Raw genomic sequence first — 24,277 nt, forward strand, 5'->3', positions numbered from 1 at the left:
TTGTTTTTTTTGGGGGGGCCGAGGCAGGGAAATAATTGTCTATATAAGACAAAGCCTCTAATATTGGGACCCTTGGTCACCCTGAGCCCAGGGCTCCTTAACACAGCTCAGCTGACTCAAGTCCCACCAACTCTGCACTTAAACAGCAGAGCAGACTCACCCCAAGCGGCCACTGACTCTCCCGGTTGGCTTTATAACCATCCCCACCCCTGCTGCGGGAGATAGTTGGGGGGCACACAGGAAACTGACCCACATCGAGGCACCACAAGCCTCTGCTCTCTGCCGCGGACCCCTCGGTGCCCTCCCCACCTCCAGCCGCTGCAGGCTGCAATCCCCAGCCAAACACCCTCGCTGGCTCACGGCTGCTGGTGGGCAGCAGCCCAGGCGGGCTGGCCATGTGGGGGTGGCATGGCGGGGGCCGGGTTGCTATTTACCCCGCTGGCATGCGCAGCACCCAGTCCTGAACGGAGCCCGTGCACCGCAGGGAGCCATTCGTATGGTGAGTGGGGAGCGGAGCTATGCGGTCTGCGGTGCGGGGCAGTGCTGGGCCCCTCTCCAGCCACCTGGAGCCAGGAGGTGGCGACTCCAACAGTGGTGCTGCACCACCCCTTTGGGGCAGGCTTCTCCCCCAGCTCGCAGCCGCGCCGGCTCACTGTGTTTTCCCAGGATGGCGGGAGCCCGGGACGGCGCTCTCTGGCTTTCTGCATTGTGCATGGGGCCCCGACTGTAAGAGCCAGAGGGACCTGCCAGGGGGCAAGGTGGGGAGTCCCAGAGGTGCTTACCTGGGGCGGTTCCCGGGAAGCATCTTGCAGGTCCCTCTGGCTCCTAGAGTCAGGTCGGGTCCAGTCGGGTGGGGTGGGGGGAGCAGAGGGCTCTCTGCCTGCTGCCAGCACTTGCAAGCCCCACCCCCACAGCTCTGATTGGGCAGGAGGGAACCGGTGCAGCATGCAGAGACCCCCTCTGCCTCTGTGCCTAGGGGCCGCCAGCAGGCCAGGCTCCTGCTGGCAGGCGGGCGCGCCACCGTGAGCTGCCCCAGGAAGCACCCCCACGCCAGCCCCGGTACTTGGCAGTGACTCATGGTGAGCGGTCCCCGATATTGGGACAAAGGGTGTCCCGAGCAATGTGCGGTCAGGACACGGGACAAATGTGTTAAAACTGGGACTGTTCCGATAATATCGGGACATCTGGTCACCCTAGTGGGGAGCAGGGGCTAGTGGTTAGAGCAGGGGATGGGAGTCAGTGGGCTTGGTGGGTACAGTTCCCTGTGGGAGTGAGGTTAGACTCCAGCCTGAGGGCTGGGCCCTGGTGCTCACTCAGTGCCTGCCCCAACCCCACACTTGATGGGGACCCTATAGCTGGCTTGGGGGGACTCCTGGGGCTCCCTCTGGCACACGGACCAGTGAGGCAGAACGAGGGAGTAGGGGCAGTGGGACACGGGGAACTGTGTAGATTCTGGGGCATGGCTGGGTGACCCAGCACTGCACCAGGAGGAGGCAGCCGCAGGCCAGAGCAGAGCTGCCCCCAGGCCCTGTTTCCAACAGTGAAAGGAGCAGCCACTAACCGACCCTCCTTGGGGGGAGGCCAGCGCTGGCTAGGTGACTCAGAGCCAGGATGCCTGGAACCTGCAGCAGGATCTGAGCAGGAAGCTGAGAAGATCCCAGGGCCCCCCAGGCCCTCAGCCATACACTCTGCCCTGTCCCCTCCCTTCCCTCACCTGAGACCTCGGCCAGCCTTTGGCATCACACTTTATTGGCCCAGGCACATGCCCAGCAGGCCAGTAGCCTGGGGGAAGGGCCAGCAGGGAAAATACCCACCCCCTCATACCCTTCTTTACCGCCCTGGGAGATCACTCCTGGTAAATGAGGTCACCACTTTTACCTGGGGTCACTCCTGCCAGCGCTTGCCCCAGCACAGCCCTGCTGGCGGGCAAGAGGAAGGGGACCTCTAGGGCCCGTGGGATGCAGGGGGTGAGGCTTGGCTCAGGGCTTGATCAGAGCCAAGGGGGATGGAGTTGGGTGTCCCAGATGGAGCTGGGGCTCCAGGTGCTCAGGGGGTGGCTTTGATACCCAAGGAAAGGCACGGGGGAGGTGTCTGCCGTTGGGCAGGGGCATTTGATCCAAGCCCAACAGAGCAGCGAGCCCAGACTGCATCTTGCGGGGCTGTAGGTGCAGCCCGGCTCTGCCCCACTGCTGACCAGCACCCTGGATGCGCCTCCTATGCAGTCCTGACACCACCCCCACTTACTGAGGTGTCCACGGTAGCCCCTCTCCAGGTGATGGCCCCAGCTGGCTGCAACTCCTACTATGGCCGCTCCCACCTTCTGGAGACCAGGTCCCCAAGGGGGATGGGGCTGAGAGGCCAGGGTGCCAGGCTGTGGTGGGAGGGTTGCAGGGAGCCAGGGCTGGGTGAAGGGGGATGATATGGGGGCAGAAGGGGGGGTTCTCTTTAACCCTTTGCAGACTGGACAGACATAGCCTGGGGCTCAGCAGCTGGATTACATTCCCCCCAAAGCCAGATGCTGGTAGCAGCCTCTGTGCGCCCCCCCACTGCTCACAGCAGGAGTCCCAGGCAGGGTAGGTAGGAATGGCTGAGGCTGGTAGATAACAGAGCCTGACTCTCTCCCCCTCCCCTGCCCCGAGGGCAGGGTGGCCACAGGGCACAGAGGGTGGCAGCCCTAGGACCCTGTGCCACAGGGAGGGAGCCTGGCCTGCCCCTTGGTCTAACAGCCAAGCAGCCTAGGGGTCCCTTTCCCTCCACCCCCTCAAGAACCAACACTACTGCCAGGAGTACGGAAGGAAGGTGCCTTGTTGAGAAGAGCAGGTGGAGCTGGAGGCAGCGAGCTGTGGGGGGCAGAGTCTCTGGCGGGAGGGGGCTGCTTCTAGGCCTCCACAGGGGCTGCCTGGTCGAGGGCTTGGACGTCATCCAGGAAGCCCTTGGGGGTCAGGATGTGACCGGAACCTGTGGAGGAGAGACCTGTTGGCAGCGGTGGGCACAGTTGGGTGGGCATGAGGCTGGCATCACTATGACCCCCATCCTTGCAGCTGGACCCTGCTCTAGTGTGCGGGGAGAGGGGCTGTCTCCTGCCACCCAACCCCCATGTCCTGGCACCGCATCCCTTGTGCTGCTGTACTCTGCACATCCAGGCAAGAATCCATGCACTGACAGCGTTCCTCACCCTTGGATCTCAGAGAGGTGTGTGCAGGGGGTGAGCCATATCCCTATGGGTGTTATTGGGGGTTTCTGACTGGAAGCCCCCCACACATGGTCCCTGGGCAAGGAGGGGCCTCGGGAGCCAGGGGCCAGGAGATCAGGTGGCTAGATACAGGCCATATGGGGCAAGCACATCTGTTCCCAGGCCCCCGGGTGCGGGAGGACAGGGTGGCATGGGTGCCCTGTGGGTGCTGCGCCCTCCCAGGGGGTCCTGATTGTCCCTGACCTGGGCATTCCAGCTGCCTCTCTCCCCAGGACTCGCCCCACTCACCGATCACCACCTCCCACTTGCCCTCGGTGGCCTGGGTCACTTCGTAGGCGCAGCGCATCTCAGACATGGACACCCCACCCAGCACGTAGATGATGAGGCGCGGGCCTGTCCGGTACTCAGCTGCTGGCTTGTTCTTGTGCCAATGCCCGAAGCGGGCGCTGTGGGGAGAGAAGGGCTATGTGGATACCAGGGGCTCGCTAAGGGACTGCCAGGCAGAGGGGTGGGCACTGCCCAGAGTGGGGGCTGGGGGGAGATACAGGCACTGTTAATACCAGGGGCTCACTGAGGGAATGCCAAGCGGAGGGGTGGGCACTGCCCAAAGTGGGTGCTGGGGGGAGAGAGGGGTAGTGTGGATACCAGGGGCTCGCTGAGGGAATGCCAGGCGGAAGGGTGGGCACTGCCTGAAGCAGGCACTAGGGGAGAGAGGGGCAGTGTGGATCCCAAGGGCTTGTTGAGGGAATGCCAGATGGAAAAGCAGGGCCTGGAGGAGGCTGGGGGGCAGGCCCTGCCCAAGGCAGTGGGACAGGAGCCCCAAAGCAGGCAAGAGGGAGTAGGGGAGGGTGGCACCTGCCTTGGGCTGGGGGTGCTGTCTACAGCCCGGCCAGTCCCTTCCCTCCATCCTGGGCCCTGGTGTGTTGAGGGACTGCTGGGGGGCGGGAGACATGGTGAGAGGGGTCCAGGGCTCCAGGGTCTTAGGCACCCCCTCCCCTGTAGAGGACAGGGCCCTGGTCATGCATTCCCAGGCATAGATGCTCCTACACCCTAGGTGGGGGGGGGGGGTGTCAGGGCTCTGCCCCCCACAGCCCAGCCAGGCTCAGCCTTACCTGACAACAGCCTGGGAGCTGGTGGCAGGGACCGGGTCCGACACGAAGGGCCATAGCTTCTTGTCCAATTTGTCCTCAATGGTGTCCTGGAGGTGGTGGGGAACAGGTCAGCAGGGGCTAAGCAGCAGACACTTCAGACCTGAGGGCCAGGCTGGGCCCCACTGGACAGCTCCTCACTGAATGATTGACAGTCCCTGGGGGGAGCAGCCTGGGGCCCCCTTTCAAGAGGGGGAGCCAGCAAAGAGCACGCTGACCCCTCCCGTGATACCCCCCCATCTCCACCCATCCCCATCAGCTGCTCAGTGGCCTGCTGTGAACTCCCCACTTATCCACTGTTTTGAGGGCAGAGACCTCCTGCAGCTGGATCCAGGGCCCCGCACTTGGGGGGGGAGGGGAGGCAGGGAACTGCCCTCAGTGCCCCCTCCCTGCTGTGGGCAGATCCAGGCCCTGCCTCTTGCCCCATGAGGTGTGTTCCAGCCACGCAGGGGGCCCAGGCTATGATACATCCGAATGCCACATAATAGGGGCTTTTACGTTAATCCGGTGCGTTGACTTGTACAGGGAAGCTTAAGGCCTGCCGAGCTGTGGCTGGCGTAGAAGGGGGGTCCTGATTGGATTAGGCAGGGGATTGAGGCTACCGCAACTGCCTGCCCCAAAATCCCACCGTAGGAACCATCACAGTGCTGGAGCCCCTTGCCTGTGATCTGCCGGGAGGGGGACGTGGGGGCAGGGTGTGTGTCATCCTGGAGGAGCCCCAAGCCAGTAGGTTGAAGGCAACCAAGTTTTCCTTCTTCTTCCCTCCCTCCCGCCACCTCGAGAAGCGCCCCACAGGTTAGGACGATGAGGGGCTCAGGCCCCAGCAAGGTTAGGGGGGAAGAAGTGACCATGTCACCTCTCACAGGCTAAGCAGGTTTGGGCCCATGCAGTGCTTGGATGGGAGACCTCTAAGGAAAAGCCACTGAGCGGGGAGGTGCTAGTGAGTCAGTAGAGGGTGCTCTATGACCCCGGTGTGGCGCTAGGGGGCGCTATACTGCAGGGAGTGGGCAGAGGTGCTCAGCAGGGGGCGCTCTCCTCTGGCAGTCAGTGCTGGCCCCAGTGCAGCGCTAGGGGGCGCTGTACAGCAGAGAGCGGGGAGGCTCTGCAAGGAGCTGTCTCCCTGGTCAGTCAGTGACCAGTACGGTGCAGCAGGAGTTGGTGCAGCAGTTCGTCCTTCAGATGAATGTCACACAGCTGCTCCTCACTGGAGGTTAGGCCAAGGACCTTGTTGGCCATTGGTGACGACCCTGGTGCTCCAGTCAAATTGATACCAGCGATGACAGTGTGCTGCCTAGATCCCCTGCACTTCGAGCCCCACACACTGATCACCACCTGCCCTAGACTCCCGGGCAGTGCTGCTGTGTGGCTGTTAACAGCTGCCTGCCACTTCTCAGGAAGAATTCAGCCCCGGTGAGGGACCCCTGTATAAACTGTCCGTGCCCCACCCCAGAGGTGGCAGCATCTCAGCATTGAGCAAGACAACTCCTCTGCACTCGTGCCTATGATTTAAGACCCCAAAGGATAGCAGCAGGAGAGAACTCTGATAAGTCCCTCTCACGGCTAGAGCCCTCTAAGGATACGAGGATGTGTGATTCGCTAGCCGTCTTTTACCTGTATCCACATCCTCACCCTCAGGTAGGGTGACCAGATGCCCTGATTGTATAAGGACAGTCCCAATTTTTGGGTCTCTCTCTTATATAGGCTCCTATCACCCCCCATCCCCATCTCAATTTTTCACATTTGCTGTCTGGTCACCCTACCCTCAGCAGCAAGCCTTCACAAGGGCTAGCAAGGGTGGGGGGGAAGGGGACTTGCAGGGAAGAGGCAGTGCGACGATGGGGACTGTGGGTAAGGGGCAGCATGAGAGCAGGGTCTCGAGGGGAAGGGGCAGCATGGTGGGGGTTGGGGGAAGGGGTGTCTGATCACGTGCTGCTCCTGGGGGTCATGAGCAGCAACGACACACGGCAGCAGCTGAGCGTGTTGCATCACAGTGGGGTGGAGGGTGGGGCGCTGGGGCCCCGCCCACCCCAATCCCAAATCCTGCTGCCCAGGAGCTGGTGGGGACGCTAGTGCTGCTCAAGCTGCTGGACAGGAAGCAGCGTGGTGAGGCGAGTGGGTGCCGGACAGCCCCGACTCCGACCTGTTGCCCAGCCACTGGCCCTGAGCGTGCTGTGTCCCCCGGGCTGCCTCAGCTGGATGCCACAGGCCAGGCGCTGCTGGGGACTAGAGCCCTGCACGGTTGTATCCACAGCCAATCCACTATCTGCAGAAACAGATTTGCGGGGATCTACACATGGCTGACCCCAAACCAACCCCTACCCCATGGGCCCGGCCTGCCAGGTGTGACCCCCACCCCCAAGGTCAGGAAGCAGACGGCCAGGTACCTCCATGACGTCCTTGAGCCTGGGAGTCCAGCGGGAAAGCTGGTAGGTGGACTCCAGCCGCACCTTCCTCTCGGGTCGCAGCTGCCCGCTCTGGAGGAGGAAGGGAGAGGGGGTGAGAAGCAGCAGGCAGGGAGTGCGGGGTGGAATCGAGGGCAGACAGGGAGAGCGCGGCCTACCTGAGTCGCTCCAGCCGGGCTGGCAGGGGAGAGGCAGAGAAAAGAACAGAATGGATCACTGAGCAAGAAAGAGAGAGAGGAGAAGGGAGAGAGACTGACAGGAGAACAGAGCCACCTCCCTCCCTTCATCACAGACACTCAGGCTGGCCTGGGCCACCCCGTGCAGTGGTCACCAGCTCCAGCCCCCTGGTGATCTGAGGAGCAGAAGAGGTCACCCCAGATGAGGAGTATCTGGGGGGTCACCCCCATATGAGGAGGGTGTCACCACTGTACAGGGGCAGAGGCCACCTCTGTGCTGGGAGTAGGTCACTGCCATAGGGGGCACCCCCAGGATGGCCTGGGCTCCCCTGTGCAGCACAGATCTGCCCCCTGGCATGGGTACAGCTGCTGGCCTCTGGCCCCAGTCCCTTACACCAGGCGTGAGGGAGGTGCCCAGGAGCTGCATGTTGTGGATGATGTTGCTCTGCTGCTGGATGTTGGCGTGTTGGATCAGCTTGGTGAGGTTCTCCTCGCCCACACCTGCATGGGGAGAGACAGGTCAGTGCTAGCACCTCTGGGATGCACCCACAGCCCAGGCACATTCAGTGTGTGGCCCCAGGAGTCCTAGTTCCTCAATCAAATCCTGAGATCCTGCTCTTCCCACCCCTCTCAGAGCTGGGGGTAGAACCCAGGAGTCCTGGCTCCCAGAACCATCCGCTCTAGCCCACTGGATCCCACGTAGTTAATGATCAAATTTAGGTCCTTGCGGCTCCTCCCTCCACAGGTTCTCTCGGGCGCTGGGAGCAGGGGTCTCTCTAGCTCCCCCCGGCAGTGCAGTGGCAGCCCTCCTCCCCCTGGTCTGGGCTCCCCCTCCTGCGGCCAGTCCGGTGCAGTGTCAGAGCCGAGGCCTGACTCTTTAAGGCTGCGAGGACTTGAGCTGGAGGGAGGGCAAACCTGGAAACCATTTACTGCTGCTCAGTGCAGAGGGGGAGGCCTGGCAACTCCACACGCTCCCTGGCCAGGAAACTGGGCAGCCAGAGGAGCCACATGAGGGCACCTGGCCTGGACAATGGGCACAGGGGCAGTACCTGAGCAGGGTTACAGGAAGGGCCCCGGAGTAGGGCCCCACCCCACCAAGCCAGCATGGGGCAGGAACTGATGGGGGAAGAGGGACTGTGCCAAGTGTCAGGGTCAGGGAGGTTCCCCAGGCCCTGGTGAGCTGGGGGAAGGGGCTGGATGCAGCAAGAAGCAGGGAGCTGGTCCAGGGATGGCACAAGGGGTGGGCAGGGAACTGGTCACAGGGGGCTCAGAGGCAGAACACGGTATCTGAACAGCCTGCAGGAAGGGAAGGATGTTCCCTCTCCCTGCAGAGAACGGGCTGGGGGGCTGCTCCGGGTGTGTGTTTCCACCCCCCCCTCCCTGCAGAGAACAGGCCGGGGCACTGCTCGGGGCTTGTGTCTTCTTCCCCCTTCCCTGCAGAGAATGGGCTGCGGGGAGCATGGAGGGCGGACACTGCTGGAAAGGCAACAGCGGGGAGCAAAGGCTGCCAGGTCCGACCCCAGGGGGCAGTGCAGAGTGTGGGCGCGGCACACTGGCTGGCTCACAGGCACCGAGAGGTGGGCAGAGGAGAGACAGGGCTGTAGAGCCTGGCTGGACACAGGCCCCAGGAAGCGGTTGGCTGGGAGGCGCCCTGCATGGCTGGGGGGCTTGTCTGAGCAGTGCTATCCCCCCCCAGCCCCACAGGCCTGGGACCTGCCTCCAGGGGCGCCTCCTGCAGGAGCAGGCCTCTCAGTGCTGCCCCCTGCAGGCCTGTGGCATTACCGTTCTTCAGGAAGATGTAGAGCAGGATGATGCGGATCTTGTCGTAGGCCTGCACGCTGGGGTCCAGCAGGACGGGCACGATGATCTTCATGGGGTCCTTGATCTTCTCCCCGTCCACGTCCGTCCCCATGGCCAGGTCCTGGGGGGTAAGGGGGGCACACACACAAGGCCCAGGTCAGGCCACTCCGCTTCCTCCCGCTCTCGCAGCAGGATGGGAGACGCGATGGCTCCACAACCCACAGCTCGCCTACCCTCTGTGCCAGGGCCCCCTCCTCCCTGGAGTCGGCTCCCCCTAGGGTAAGCAATGGGCCCCCAGGGAGTAACACAAGCCCCATGTCTCCTTTCTGCACCCCCTGTGCTGCATGTGGGGGCGGACCCTGGCTCCAGCGAGCCTGCAGGAGCCAGGCTCTGAGCCTGAGACCACTCTCTCTGGGCTGAGTCCATGAGCCAGACTCTGCCCCCTAGCCAGGCTCTGCCCACAGACCCACCTGCTCCACGCTGCACAGCTTCTCCACCGTCCCTTTGAAGTGCCGCATGCAGTGCTCAGCCAGGTTCAGGTGTGTGGAGTACTGCGGGGAGAGACCAGGGCATGGGGGAGTTTACTGCATCACCAGCTGGTCCAGAGCACCTGCACCCCCAAGGAGGGCACCTCGGCCACAGAGGCAGCCCCAACCGGCTATATAAGGAGAGTATATAGGGATTGCTTTGCCCAGCACTGATGTGCAGCCACCTCTGGGGTGGAGCAGGGCAGCTGGAGGGGAGGATCAAGAGGAGGGAGCAGCTTCCAAACCAGCCCACAGTTTCTCTGTTAGTCACCATGAGGTTGGGGGCTTGGAGATCAGCCAGTGTCGGGATACCTGTGCCAGTGGCCAGGAGCTTTCCGTTGGCACATGGCCCAGTGGCATCAGGAGTGGCTCCAACGGGCTGGTTTGGAAGCCTACCAAGGCCCTCTCCCGAGAGCTGCAGCAGCAAGGTGCGGGCGTTACCCAAGTGCTGCCATTGCTGGGGCTAACGGGGCAGCTCTGGGCACTGATGGGCAGGCTGCTGCCCATGGTGCCACACAGCACCTGGGGGGAAATGGCTCTGCCTGACGGGACAGGTCAGCAGCTCTCATCAGGCAGTAAGGCAGTCCCATCACTGGGGCAGGGCTCCTGCCTAGCCCTGGACAAAGCTCCCCAGTGTGCCCTGCCCCACAGAGAGTCCCTACTGTCCCTCACCAGCCCCAAAGAGCACCCTGCCCCATCAGCCCCACTGAATGCCCTGCCTCCCACCCACTAATAGCCCCAGCCCCGTTACCTTGTTCAGCTCTTTCTGGTACTGGGGCATCTTCTTCAGGATCTGGGAGAGGTCCTTGATGTTGGCCTGAAGGGAGGCAGTGGTGAGATCCTGGCCCCCCGCGAGTGCATGGAGCCCCCTGCAGGGCAGAAGCCTCACCCAGGGACAGGAGCAGCAGCCCAGCCACGTGTGCCAGAGCCAGGGTGGGTCACTCAGGCCATGTGTGGCTGCAGCTTGCATTTGACCTGCTCTTCCCAGGCCAGCTGGAACTAGCTGGCAGCCCCCCAACCCGAGTGCCCCCCAGGGTATAAAGCAGCTGCAGGCCAGGGAGATGCCAGCGTTGGCTCCCTGCGCAGCCCCGATCCTGCTGTCTGATCCCACCCCATGGGCCTCTGCCCTCCCCCACCAATGGGAGCTCCAGAGCTCTGGCTGGGGGGCAGAGGGCTCCACATACACCTCCTAGCCCTTCACAGGCAAATCCTGGGAGCAATGGGACAGCCCCAACCCCCCGCCAACCCCTCCCAGAGTAGCAGGGCAGCCTCCTCTCCCCATCAGTGGCTGTGGGATGGGCCCCCCCACCCCTCTGGGCTGGATTCCCCAATCGCTCCCCCACAGCCCCCGCCGCACCTTGTCCGTGGTCAGCCTCTTGCTCTCACAGAAAGTACGCAGCAGCTCCGTCACCTTCCTGCACGGGGAGAGGGGTCAGGCTGGAGCCAGGCACTGCCTTGGAGGTAGGGGGTGCCCTGTCCTATGTGACGGGACAGAGCCCCTGCCCCACAGGCACCAGGGTTCTCTGCCTTGAGAGCCTCAGACAGGGAGGGTGGGGGTTTCTTCCCAAGTTACCCCAAGGCAGAGAGTTCAGTGCACCCCTGAGGGCTCCTGGCGTCCTGCTGGGGGGGGGGGTCAGGGGCAGCAGCATGCCCAGCAGGAGGTCAATGAGGGACTCACTCAAGGGGGCTGTGAGGTGCATGGGGAGATCCTGGGATCAGGGGAAGCCAGTGTCCAGGGGGATCCCTGAGAGGAGATGCAGACAGTGGTTCTGGAAGGGAGCTCTCAGGGGTCCTTTATGGAGAGGGGCTGGGTTCAGGGGGTCTTAGCACTGACAGAGGAGCATGTCTGAGGGACCGGCCCCAGCACTGGGTGGGAGGGGGATTCCTGGCAGTGAGCAGGAGAGGGGTGTGTTGCGGGGGGGTGTCCCTGCACTGGGTGGGAGAGGAGTCCATCTAAGGGGGCGTGGGGTTCCAGCACTGGGTGGGAAGGGAAGGGAAGGGAAGGGGTGTGTCTGAGGGGGCCCCAGGGTGGGGAGGGGTGTGTGTGAAGGGGAGGACGGGGGAAGTCCTGGCACTGGAAAAGAGGGGGATGGGTGTGTCAACGGAGTGGAGGGTCCTGGCACTGGGTGGGAGAGGTGCGTCCAAGGGGGAAGGGGGGTAGCGGGTCCCGGCACTAGACAGGGCACAGAGTGGTGTGTTGGCGGGGGGAAGGAGGTGGGTTCTAGCCCTGGGTGGGGAATGGAGGGGTGTGTACAGGGGAGTGGGCAGGGCACAGAGGGGCACATTAGGGGGCGGAGCTGAGAGCGCTCACTTGGAGACATCAGCAATGTGCATGTGGCGCAGCTGCACCCAGAGTTCGTCATCTTCATCCAGCAGTGCCACTTTCTCCCGCGAGTCGCTGATGCCCGTCGTCTCGTACCTGCGAGGGTGGGGAGATGGGGTCAGTCTGCGGCACCCCTCCCCCGAGCGTGGGGGCTGCAGAGCAGTGCAGGTGCCTCGGTCCCACCTCCCCTAGCCCGCCTGAGGAGGAGTGCGGGGCGCCCCCTGCTGGCAGCCAGGCCCTACTTGTAGGTGTCGTTCTCGATGCTGAGCAGGTCGTAGGCCATGGCCTGGAAGGTGAGCTCGTGCAGCAGTGGGGACACCAGGTCGAAGCTCCGGTCCACAATCAGCAGCTGAGACCGGGCTTTGTCGGGGCCCTGTGGCAAAGGAGAGAGAGACCCGTCACCCCCTGCTCCGGCGGAGGGGTCCTGGCCTGGCTCACACGGCACAATCCAATGGGCCTTGGTGGCCTGAAACTTCACCACCTGGCCTCTCTGAGCCCAGCCTCCAACCCCAGGGGGAAGCCAAGAGACACTCCTCAAGCTCGCTGGGTTGTGCCCTGGGGTCTCGCCCTAACCGGCAGGGAGAGCTCCCCACCCAGCTGCGCTGCAACGCCCCCTTCAGGGACGGGCCACATACCCCTCGTGCAAACAGCAATGCGCTTCTCCCCCAAGCATGCTCTCTGCTCATGCCTCTTCACCAACTGGAGCATGCCCCTTGCAAGGCAGCCCCCCAACTGCCCCCTGCCCCATATGCTGCGGAGGTGGAGGGAGAAGGGTGTGATACACACTACACCAGAAGACCCTGGCTAGTCTATCGTTAACTAACACCAAAGACTCTTTGATACAAAGTCCCAGAGCGAGACAATGGGACGTTATCCCGATGCCCTACCTTGCATCTGAGCTGCGACCCCATGTGAGGCTCTAGCTCCCCACTCCCAGCCTGGGTGGCCTTCCAGCATCCAGTTGGACAGAGACCACTCAAACGGTCAGCATCTCAGACCCACACCATTGGGGGGTGGGGGGACAACCCTGGCCCAGCGCCCACTCCCTGCCCTCTTTGGGCAGCAGGTGGCGCTATGAGACCAGCCCTGCACTCCCATGGCAGACGGCTCTGAAACCAGCTCCAGCAGCCCCAGTGGAACCCAAGCCCACCCAGGAGCACCTCGGCAAGGGGCTGCGCCTGCGTCTGCTCTTCACTGGGTAGCACAGACAGTTAGGGGAGAGGGGGCGGGGACGTACAGCCCCTGACGCTTCCCTAACTGTCCCACCTCAGTACCTGGCCCGATTTTCAGCCAGAGCAGAAAGTTGGACCAGCCACCACCCACTCGCCTGGCAGGTCTCCACAGCCTCTGGGTAAATGGGCTGAGGCTGACAAGGGAGCACCTCTCCTGGGGGAGTATTTGGCCCCCATAACTGTAGCATCAGGGCACCTCACTATCACTGCTGCATCCTGCCCCCGCCCCCCCACGCATGTAGGGCTGGGCAGCGCTGTCACCCCATTGCAGAGGGGGATGGAGGCCCAGAGAGGCTGAGTGACACCCAAGGCCACACAGGGAGTTTGTGGCAGAGCAGGGACATGAACCCAGGGCTCACAACTCCCAGGCTGGCACCCAACCCCTTGGGCCATCCTTCCTTTCCAGCTCTACCAGCCTGGGTGGGTTGCTATGCCCAGCCCCGCCTCCTCCCCCCCCACAGACTCTGCTCACACCTTTGCCAGAGGACTTTGCTGGAGGGATCCCCAAGTGCATACGGGGGCTGGTGTAACCACCGGGGCACTCCACCTTGCCCAGAGCAGAGGGGTGGTTAGTGCACTGGTGGGTGCCACAGCACTGCTTGGTCCAGCTACCCCTCAGGTCTGGCAGCTGGGAAACATCAAGGCAAGAGGGACTAGTGCAGACAAGGCCCCAGGGCGCTGTCACCAGGGGCTGGGTGGCTTTGGAGACCTGACTGCTAGAGGCCACGCTACAAGAGACTCTGGGGTTCTGCGCCAGCTGGCAAGGCAGGGGCACACTGGACTGGCCTGCCGGGATTGTGCTGCATGGAGCAGGGCCTTGAGTCAGTGCTCCCGGCCTTGTGGTGGGCGTGCTGTCTGGATGCTACTGAAGGCAGCTGGGCAGTCAGGACTCCTGGCTCCTATTCCTGCCTCTGCCACCTACTTCTGGCACGCTGCTCCATGCCTCAGTTTCCCCCAGGTAACATGGGGATAGTGCTTAAACCTGAGACAGGGAGGCTTGGCAAGAGCCTCAGGAATATCCCTGGGGGGGACTCACAGGAGTAACAGCAGCAGGGTGGGCACAGAGCAGGACTTTGCCCTCCCCAGTGCCACTCTCAGCTCCTGAGAATAGCACAGATCAGACGGGGGCTGCAGGCTGGAACCAGCTCTGCTGCAGCAAGTAGCTCCGGTGGTTAACAAGCATGCTGTCACTCCCTTCCCTGTGTAGATGGCTTGGGCAGCCAGGTGTGTGACAGGCTCCCCTCTGGAAGCAGGTCGGTGCTGCCAGCTGTGAGTTACAGAGCATCTGTGCCATGGCAGCCAGCTATCCCAGATGGGGCCCCCTTGCTCGAGACCAGTATCATTATCCCCATTTTACAGATGGGGAAACCGAGGCACAAAAAGTGTAGATAAATCTCTGTATAAATCTTCACATAACTTTCATATGATTTTGTATTATGCCTCTTCGTATAACCCTGTATTAAGCTATTTTCATACAACTTTGTATCAGGTCTTTTGATATAGGAACTTTGTATCAGATCCCTATGTAGAAAAACTTATAGAAAACTTTGTTAAGCCTTGGTATAATGTTATAGCCCCTAAGGATAGTTAAAGCAGAAGAAAAATTTCTTTTTGCTAGTAAAATAAGATCTTCTCTTCTACTCCCTTAATCAATTGCTCTGTTGAATGAACGAGGGGTGAATGAGCAAGGTGTGGAGGGCAGCACCTCCATAGGGCTGCAACCCTTGGAGAGGGGATGGAAGCCAGACCCAAGGACAATAAAACCTGTCAAGTGGGCTCCTTAAAGAAGAGCAGACATATTGATGGCCTTGGGGGTTAGAAGCCAGCACCTTCTTTTGGAAACACCCTCTTTGCAGCATTGAGACAACACCCAGAAGAAAGCAGGACAAAGGACCAAGGGACACAGACATAGGGTATGGCTACACTTGAAATTTCAAAGTGCTGCTGTGGGAGCGCTGCCGCGGCAACGCTTTGAAGTGTGAGTGTGGTCGGAGCGCCAGCGCTGGGAGAGAGCTCTCCCAGTGCTGCACATAAACCACATCCTCTACGGGTGTAACATGCAGCCCTGGGAGCCGCGCTCCCAGCGCTGCGGCACTGATTACACTGAGGCTTTACAGCGCTGTACCTTGTAGAGCTCAGGGGGGTGTTTCTTCACACCCCTGAGCGCAAAAGTTGCAGCGCTGTAAAGTGCCAGTGTAGCCAAGGCCACAGATTTTGAATCTCGTACAGATTTGCATAAGAGGGAAGCTGCTATAAAGGTGAGGTGTCTTGCAGAGGACCCTGGGTCTCCTCTTGCCAACATGGGAGCATCAATCCGGACTGGCAGAAGCCTGGTTCCACCCCCTCCCCCATCTAACTCACCTGGCCAGTGCAGTTAGGGGGAGCAACTAATTGGTAACAACAAGACAGAGTATGTGTGTGTAAGTGTAACAGACAAACAGAGAGCATATGCATATGATCAGTGTTAATTAATACATGTATTGCTAATAAACGTGGCGTTTTACCTTATTCCCCCTGAAAAGATCCTGTACAGTACTTTAAGTACAACAAAAGGGGAGGTGACATGCCCAAGATCACCTGGCTGGGAATAGAACCCAAGTCTCCCGTCGCAGTCCAGGGCTCTATCCACCAGGACACACTGCCTCGGTGGATGGGAAAGGCGTTCACGATCCACAGGGTTGGTGCCAGGCCCCTAGCTGGGGAAGTCTCTGGGAGGAAGCCCTTTGCTGTGCCAGACCCCAACAGGTCTCTCTCTTCCTCCAGGACAGGCCGCATGGCCTCCCCATCTCCTGAGACTGAACTGCTGGGCTTCACCCTATGAGCCCTGCCCAGCGAGTCCAGTTGAGACAGACCCTGGTACAGACCCATCCACTCTGCAGGGACCAATGCCCCTCGGCCCGGGTGACAGGGCCACTCACCCAGTGTTGTCAGAACAGTTGAGTTCCTTAGGCACCTGGACCCCAGCCCCGGCAGCCCAGCCCACTGAAGGTTAAAGCAAGAGGCTGTTCTGGTCAGCCCAGAGCACGGCCGAGCTGCAGCTAAACCTGTTTTCAGACTCCGGCTCTCTCTCACAGGGCCTGTCTACATGTAAACCACTGCAGCTGCGCCGCTTCAGTGATACCGCCTTTCTCACGCCCCCGAGCGACGCAGTTACACCGACCTAATTGCCTCGTGTAGACCAGGCCTCAGTCTGACCTAGGTCAGTTCCCAGGCGAGAGCTCCCAGCTTCCCCTACTTATCCCCCAGCTCGAACCTTCCCAACTCTGTGTTCTTGAGCTGGGGGCCCTGCTCCGATTCCCTGCTGGGAGCATCCAGTCAGGAGCCGTTGGAGCCGGCACAGTCTTTCTGACCCCCAGGCTGATCTGGGTCTGATTCTCTTCATTTCACCAAGACAGGGAGGTGACACTCCTCCCCCTCCCCCACCATGATTACCACCTTCCCTGAGAGTCCTTCCATCCCAGCCCCCTGCCTGAGAAGCCATGAAGCATATAGGGGAAACTGAGGCATGCATCAGCTTCATAAAAGATATCACAAACATTCCCAGTTGGTCACAGGTGCACAGTCTCCCAGCAGCTCGGCAAAGGTTGGAAGCAAGAGCAGAAGGGAGAGATCTGGGAAGGCCTTGGATTTTACATCACTTTGCTTCTCCTAGAGGGACAGGAGCCACTGGGTTTCCTGGGCAAGAATACAGGGCAGGGTGGGTTTGCAGCTCCCCTCTGCTGGGGGTGGGACGGGGACGGCAAAAGCTGGGGGAAGCCCACAGGCCAGGGCTGACTTGTGGCTAAGGCTCGGGAGAGGTGGGTTCTATTACTGCTCTGACAGACTCCCTGCATGTCTTAGGTTCCCCATCTGTAACACAGGCCACCCTGCCTCCCCTGGGAGGCTGAATTCACTAGTGAGGTTCCGATACCATGGGGATGGATGTAGGAGCGCACACAGACAGGAGTGTCCAGGTGTGGAAGAGGCTCTGTGTGCGACGCTTAGTTTTGTGACCCAACTGCGCTGTTTAGAAACCGAGAGAAATTGTGCTGGGCACACACTTCCCTAGTCGGTGCCTCAGTTTCCCCTTCTGTATAGAGGGGAAAAGGACATTGGCTTTTGTAGGGCACTTTGAGATCTGCCCATGGCCAGCGTTAGAGAAGGGCTGAGGCTATTAGTCCCCACACAGGGAATGCTATTGTTCTGCCAACCCCTCAGGATCTCCAAGGAGGTTCTAGATCGCCACCCTGTCTCCCTCGCTAGGAACTCCAAGGGGGTCTAGACCCCATCCCTTCCCCCACCAGGTTCGAAATCACTCCTTCTTCCTTCTACTTCTCATGTGGTCCCCCCTCCCCACCCCAGCTCTGTCCCATGGCGAGGGCGTGGCCGGCACAGCTCACTCACCTCTCCCATGCTCGGGTTGTCTGCCTTGAATGCGTTGAGTTTGGCCAGCACAGCATGCGCCAGGTGGAAGTTATCTTCATGATCCCTGCAGCAAAGATAATCCTGTTGGTCAGAAACAGCTCCTCCCGCAGGGGTACATGCACTTCCTGTAGGTGATGACCAGGTACCCTTCTCTCTTTGGGCACAACACTTCCTGTAGAGGATGGCCAGGTACTTCCCCATGGCACACTCACTTCCTATAGGGGTGGCTGGGTACCCCTGCCCTCGGGCACATTCACTTCCTATAGGGGTGGCTGGGTACCCCTGCCCTCGGGCACACTCACTTCCTATAGGGTTGGCTGGGTACCCCTGCCCTCGGGCACACTCGCTTCCTATAGGGTTGGCTGGGTACCCCTGCCCTCGGGCACACTCGCTTCCTATAGGGGTGGCTGGGTACCCCTGCCCTCAGGCACACTCGCTTCCTATAGGGTTGGCTGGGTACCCCTGCCCTCAGGCACATTCACTTCCTATAGGGTTGGCTGGGTACCCCTGCCCTCGGGCACACTCACTTCCTATAGGGTTGGCTGGGTACCCCTGCCCTCGGGCACACTCACTTCCTATAGGGTTGGCTGGGTACCCCTGCCCTCGGACACACTCACTTCCTATAGGGTTGGCTGGGTACCACTGCCCTCGGGCACACTCACTTCCAGTAGCGGATGGCTGGATACTCCTTCAGGGTTTCACACAATGTGGCAATCTGCTCTGCCAGCATCTCCAGCTGCTTGTTCTTGTCCAAGGAGCGGTAGTGGCTGAAGCAGTTGTGGAAGCTCTGTGGCCTGTCCAGGGAATATACCTGGGGGATGGGGGGGCAGAGATCAGACCCTGGTGCCTCGCGTTCCCCGCATACTCAAGCTAACTTCCCCCTGTAACCTCCAGCCCCTGGGCTGCAAGGGAGGGACCATGGGCAGCGGAAAGCAGTCTTCACTCTTGATATGCTCCTCCTGGCCTGACTGCCCCCGAATGATGGCACAGCTCTGACCCTGCTCCCCATGGTGTTAGCCCTGCCAGGCATGCCATCTCCCATCAGAATTCCCTCTCACTTGCTTAGTGGCCAAGACTGGGTTGGTGCCAACTGCTGGCAACCAGGCCAGCTGTGCTCCATATTGCGCTCCTAAGATGTGCTGTTGGACCAGGCCAGCCAGGCAGAGCTGTAGCAAGCCCCTAGTGAGGGAGAGATCCCTTTGCCAGAGCCACTCCTGTTGTGGTAGAGAGACAGCAGCCCAGAGATTCATGCACCAGCCTGGGACAAAGACTCCCCAGGTTCAGGTCCTTACTTGGCTACAGACTCCCGGGTGCCCTCACGGGTGTGTCTCTGCCCTGGAGAAGTCAATGTTGGGGGAGGGGGCTTGGCCATGCTTCTAGTCTGGTGAAAGCCCCAGTGTAGCCACGGGCAAACTCGGCATCAACACACGCCTGCCGCTGTCGCTTATTTCACTGGCCGAACAGAACGAGCCATTGGGGCAAACGTGCTTGGACACCAATAAAACAATATCGGCGCATGAAGGGTTTGCTGGCGCATCAGGACAGGTGAACCAGCAAAGCCTCCTGAGGGACACTCAGCTTATACCAGCCAGAGCTTCTCTTGGCACAGCTGGCACCGGTACCCCAGACAAAATAAGCCACAGTGGCGAAAGGACTGCTTTGCCAGCATACCGGCATCTACCCAGGGGCTCTGTCACCACAGCAGCATCAGTTACAGGGGGGATTTTTTTCTCTCATGTCCCCGTAACAAACCCATACCAACAAAGCTTTTATGTGTAGACCAGGCTCATGACTCTCTGTGCCTCAGTTTCCCCAATGCATTTGGGGCTGACAACACAGCCCTCCCCTCAGGGGCGTGAGGGGGGGAATCCACTGATGACACAAGGAGGGGATGGGGTAGTTGGGCAAAGGGCAGGCGTGTGGAGTATCGGGCTGTCTTGCAGGCCTGGTATAAACCATCAGTAAGAGCTGGTAAAGTCAGGGAGGCAGGGACCTCCTTGCCCAGACATCTAAGCCAGTGATTCCACTTCTCACAGGGTGTAAGCAGCTGACTAGTCCCTGTTTCCTTGTGCTGGTATCAAACCCAGGGCCTTAGAGGGGAAAAGTTCCCCGAGCCATATGGAACACTAAGGGTGGGATGTCGTACTTCGCTGCCTGACCGCCCCCCAGCCCCATTCCCTCCAAGCCCGGCCACACCTCACCTGGCTCTCATAGGGCAGGAAGGCTACGTTGATCTCCTTGAGGGTTTTGATGGCCTTGGTGATCCGTGACTTGCTCAGCTCGTTGAAAAGAGGCTCAGGACAGGCTGCAAGGCAAAGGCAGTGGGTTGGGGTGACAGGCACAGGGCTCAAGACCCCCAGCGCAGCGCCAGCCCCCACAGACAGGGCCAGGATGGGCACAGCAGGGGAGTAGTGCTGCACACCTGTGGGGAACCTGGGCAAGCCAGCAGGGCCACACAGGAGTCAACGATGAGTCCAGCTGCCCCAAACCAGAGTCACGCTGGGTTCTTGTCTTCTGCAACATCAGCAACGAGGGAGGGGGACACAATTTCTCCTATGCAGTCCCGTCTCACACCGTGTGCTCAGCCCCCCCGCAGGGAGAAGTGACCGGAGTGTACAACTCCAGATGATGCACAAAAAGGAATGAGGACTTGGGCTTCCCCTGCCGCTGTAATGGGGAGAAGCTGATGTGACCCTGACACACTGGGTATTCTGGTGGTGTCCCATTCCCCCACCCCAGTTGGGACTGATGGAGCAATACATGCTGGGATGGTAGCCAGAGGCCGCCTCTCTAGGCGCACGCCGCATGTGTCTGAGAGTCATGCTGGCTGGAAGCAGGTCCGTGGGGGAGAAGGGAAAGGTGGGATCGTTTTGTCTGGCCTGCTGGGGCTGCATCCCCCTGCAGGAGGACAGAGCGTAATCGGGGTGCTGTGCACTGGCCTGTCAGCAGAGAGAGCCCCCCTGCCACCCCCAGGCCCCAGTGTGCCGCTGGCCAGGCTCCCAGCTGGGGGATTCTCCACACCCCGATACTCACTGTCCATGAAGAAGACGTGAGCTGCCTTGTAGGTGAAGGTGGGGGTGCCCCGGAAGTCACTGATCAGAGCCTGCACCGACTGCAAAGTGGGGAGAGGGGGATTGTCAGCACCAGCCGAGGCCCCTCCCTGCAGCCCGAAGGGCCCAGCCCACGCCCAGCCCCTGGGGACTCAGAGCCCAGCATGATGCCATCGGGAGGTGGGCTGGTTTTCACCCACGTGGCTCTGGGCTCCCTCCCCGACTGGAACAAGTGCCCATGTCCAGGACATCCTCAGGGCCCAGTCATGTCTCTTTCTGGCACACAAGTGTCCATGCCCGGCCACAGATGAGGCCTGGCCTAAGCTGTACTAAGTGGGCTCTGAGCAGCGTCCAGGGAACAGCCGTCCCAGGCAGCCGCCATCAGGGTCCGCTCCCTCACCGGGTGCCAGCTATCCAGGCAGGGTGTTCAGAAGCTGTTCAGACTCCATGACAGGCCATTGTGACAGAATCATAGAATATCAGGGTTGGAAGGGACCTCAGGAGGTCATCTAGTCCAACCCCCTGCTCAAAGCAGGACCAATCCCCAACTAAATCATCCCAGCCAGGGCTTTGTCAAGCCTGACCTTAAAAACCTCTAAGGAAGGAGATTCCACCACCTCCCTAGGTAACCCATTCCAGTGCTTCATCACCCTCCTAGTGAAATAGTGTTTCCTAATATCCAACCTAAACCTCCCCCACTGCAACCTGAGATCAATGCTCCTTGTTCTGTCATCTGCCACCACTGAGAACAGTCTAGATCCATCTTCTTTGGAACTCCCTTCCAGGTACTTCAAAGCAGCTGTGAGAACCTGGCTGCCCTGTCCCGAGCCCCAGGTCCTGGCTCGCAGTCCTCTCTTACAGTCCCCTCTCTGCGGGCAGACCACGTGGGCACTGGGCTTCACCCTGCTCCCCTTTGCTCTACCAGTGCCCCCTGCCCCTGGTCTCCCTCCACTTGCCTCTGGGCTGCAAATGCAAGAGCCTCCTCCCCTGCAGCCCCTGCTACCTGAGCCTCTGCCTCAGCGATTCTCCTTCACTTTGAGTCTCAGTTGAGGTTAGGGTGACCAGATGTCCCGATTTTATAGGGATAGTCCCGATATTTGGGTGGTTCTTCTTCTTCTATAGGATCTTATTACCCCGCAACACCTGTCTCGATTTTTCACACTTGCTGTCTGGTCAGCCTAGCTGAGGATGCCTCTCTCTGCCAGTTGCACTTTCCCATCCAATCCCCAGGGGACTGCACTGTGGAGAGGTCTGGGGGACAGTCTGTGCCTCATGTGGCAAAGAACACGAAGCCCAGCTCCAGGGAAGCAGCCTCTTGGGGAGCCCCTACTGGGCCCATTCCCATCCTGACACTGTGCTGCGCATCCCCTCGGACAGTGCCACCTCCAGGCAGCACTAGGAGCTGCCCCAGGGTTTCCCCTGCTCCCCATCCAGCTGCCCCAGGCCCAAGCTCCTACCTTCTCCACAGGGCTAAGCAGGTAGATGGCCTCCAGGCTGGGGATTGGCTCCCGGCGCTTATTAATATCTTCCACGACTAGGAGAGAGCAGACATTGAGCGCGGGTCAATGTGTCCTAGCCACTCGCCCCAGCTGCTCTCCACCAGGATGGGAGGGAGGGAAAGCCAAGGAGCACAGGGAAGTTCGCTGGTAGCAGGCTGGGGGCAGGGCCGGTGCAACCATTAGGCAAACTGGGCGGCCACGTAGGGCGCCAAGATTTGAGGGCGCCAAAAAGCAGTGCCCATAATGTCTGGGATGTTCACCTGGAGCTATGGCTTTGATCAGCTCCGGCCATCCGGGAAGTGATGTCATTCCTCCTCTAGCCGCCGGGGGCGCTGCGCTGCTCCCTGTTGCTCTGGCTCTTCCCCAGGGCCCCCGCCCCTGCTCTGCCCCACCCTGCCCCCACTCCCGAGCTCTGCAGCAGGGCAGGGCCTGCACTCACCGCTGGGGGCAAGTGTAGAGACCCAGCCCAGCTGCGCCGCAGCCAGCCCCGCACCCCCTTCCCTGCCTCCAGCCAGCCCTGCACAATCTGCCCTACCTCCAGCCAGCCCCGCACCCCATGTCTCCAGCCAACCCCTGCCACACCCTCTTGCCCAAAGCCAGCCAGCCCCACACCCTGTCAAGTTATTCATTTATGTTCATTAAATATGTAGACTAAATAATGTAATTAATAAATTTTCAAGTCGAACTTGTATTAATTCTAATGAACAATGCCATATTATGCAGTCTTCATTTTTGAAAGTTTACAATCAATGCTCTGGGGGGAGGTGAGGGATGCAAGGTGGAGGTTTTGCTTAGGGCGCAAGGTATCCTTACATCAGCTCTGGCTGGGGGGGTCAACAGGCTACAATGCAGCAGCTGCTTTGATGTGGGGCCGTGGGCTGCGATGCTGCCACAGTACAGAGCAGGGAGAGAACATCTCTCTGTACTGTGCTGGGGGCATCCCGCTAGAGTCCTGGCTCAGCTCTGTGCCCCTCAACCCAGGGCTCCTCCACCCTGGAGCAGGGAGCCAGCATTCCCCCACCCCAGCCAGGACCCTGCCTGCAGCGTGGGGGAGGAGCAGTGAGGAGTTAACAGGAGTCTGAGAAAAGCGGTGAAGAGGTTCCAGGGGCTGAAAGCGCCGGGCTAAGGGAACTAGACCTGGCTGGGAAGGTACCAATAGCAAGGAGGGCGTCTAGGGGGCTGCAAGGCAGGAAACTAGATGCAAAGGTGAACGTAGACAAGTCAACTCCCCAACTGTGAGGTGTATCTGAGGGGGAGGAGAGCCCTGGCGGGTGGGGGGCAGAGTCCTGGGAGCAGACGGGAGGGAGGGATGCCATCCAAGGCCACTCACTCGTGATGCCTTCGGCCAGGATGTCAGACATCTTGCAGCACGACGAGAGGATGCGCATGCTGGGGTGGTCCATGATCAGCACCTGGGGTAGCAAGAGGGGAAACTAGTCACTGCCCTGAACCCAGCCACCCACCACCATCATCCACGGCACAGCCAAGGGAGCCGAGCGACTGCTAACAGCAGAGCCGACGGCTCCCGGCCCAGCCCTTCCACAGCAGAGTGGCAGGGCTGTTACCAAGCCTGCACCTGGCTGAGCTGACTGTGCTAAGGACTGCGTGAGGAGCTACAGGGAGAGTGGCTCCGAGCAGAGTGGCTGGTAGGAGAAGTAGGAGATGGAGACAAACCTGGGACACCCGGCCATTCAGAATGGTTCTACCCTCCTAGACTGGAGGAGATCAGCCTCTTCGCCCAGGTGACAGGGTGAGCGCAAGAGGCAGGGACAGTACCCAGGAGTCCTAGCTCCCAGTGCCCTGCTCTGACCCACCAGATACCCACTCCTCAGCCCTCAGACAGAACCAGGAGCAGGGCACAGAGAAATGGAACAAGGGAAGTCTCCGTGTTCCCCTGGGAAAGCCCTGTAGGCCATCGGCCCAACATCTCCACCGCCTTCCTGCCATGCCGAATGAACCTATTGCTCTGTGCAGCCCAGCATCCCGCTGCACCAGATCCAGCCACTGGGAAAGCTAGTCCCCTGTGCTGCCTCTGCCGCACCGGCCTATCCCACTTCTCCACACACCCCAGCCCAGTCCATGCCGGGGGCTCAATAACCTGCCTGCCCAATGGTGCATACTGCCCCCATGCTTGGCGCTCTCCTGTTCCTCCTCCGACCCAGGCTGGCTCACTGGGCCCAGTGGTCTGATCCGGTGCGTGCGTGGGGAGATATGGAGCTGGCTGGACAAGCTGGATCTGATCCAGCGCAGCGGGAAGGCAGACATAGCCAAGCCTAGCTGGGGACGGATGATGGGCTAGATAGAGCAGGGATCTGATCCAGCCTGGAAAACCTCAGGTTCCTAATGGATCCCAAGAGAGTGGAGGGGCAGGAGCACAATATAGGGATACAGCATATCCCCAGGGGGACACCAGGGCAGCAGGCCCAGCCTGCTTACCTTCCATTCTCCTTCCTTCTTCACGCTGCGAATGACACCGCTGAGGATCTCTGTGAGGGAAAGAGACAGGGATTAGTGGTGGGGCTT

The 24,277-nt window shown here is 60.6% G+C and overlaps 1 protein-coding gene across 1 annotated transcript in view; it reads right to left on the reverse strand.

Annotated features, from left to right (window-relative positions):
- Positions 1-2,787: 2,787 nt before the first annotated feature.
- STXBP2 (syntaxin binding protein 2) overlaps positions 2,788-24,277 on the reverse strand; it is a 45,058-nt gene continuing 23,568 nt past the window's right edge. Inside the window, exons 2-19 of the mRNA XM_050925880.1 lie at positions 24,191-24,240; positions 23,085-23,166; positions 21,713-21,789; positions 20,239-20,317; positions 19,407-19,510; positions 17,868-18,016; positions 17,185-17,269; positions 11,812-11,942; positions 11,558-11,665; positions 10,604-10,661; positions 9,998-10,063; positions 9,190-9,270; positions 8,702-8,840; positions 7,314-7,420; positions 6,726-6,815; positions 4,306-4,391; positions 3,482-3,639; positions 2,788-2,958 (exon numbers count right to left, since the gene is read on the reverse strand). Of these exons, the coding sequence (XP_050781837.1) occupies positions 2,879-2,958; positions 3,482-3,639; positions 4,306-4,391; positions 6,726-6,815; positions 7,314-7,420; positions 8,702-8,840; positions 9,190-9,270; positions 9,998-10,063; positions 10,604-10,661; positions 11,558-11,665; positions 11,812-11,942; positions 17,185-17,269; positions 17,868-18,016; positions 19,407-19,510; positions 20,239-20,317; positions 21,713-21,789; positions 23,085-23,166; positions 24,191-24,240 (1,730 nt within the window). The 3' untranslated portion in view covers positions 2,788-2,878. The remainder of the gene's footprint in view (positions 2,959-3,481; positions 3,640-4,305; positions 4,392-6,725; positions 6,816-7,313; positions 7,421-8,701; positions 8,841-9,189; positions 9,271-9,997; positions 10,064-10,603; positions 10,662-11,557; positions 11,666-11,811; positions 11,943-17,184; positions 17,270-17,867; positions 18,017-19,406; positions 19,511-20,238; positions 20,318-21,712; positions 21,790-23,084; positions 23,167-24,190; positions 24,241-24,277) is intronic.

Source organism: Gopherus flavomarginatus, chromosome 16, assembly GCF_025201925.1.
Source record: "Gopherus flavomarginatus isolate rGopFla2 chromosome 16, rGopFla2.mat.asm, whole genome shotgun sequence".
Lineage (NCBI taxonomy): Eukaryota > Metazoa > Chordata > Testudines > Testudinidae > Gopherus > Gopherus flavomarginatus.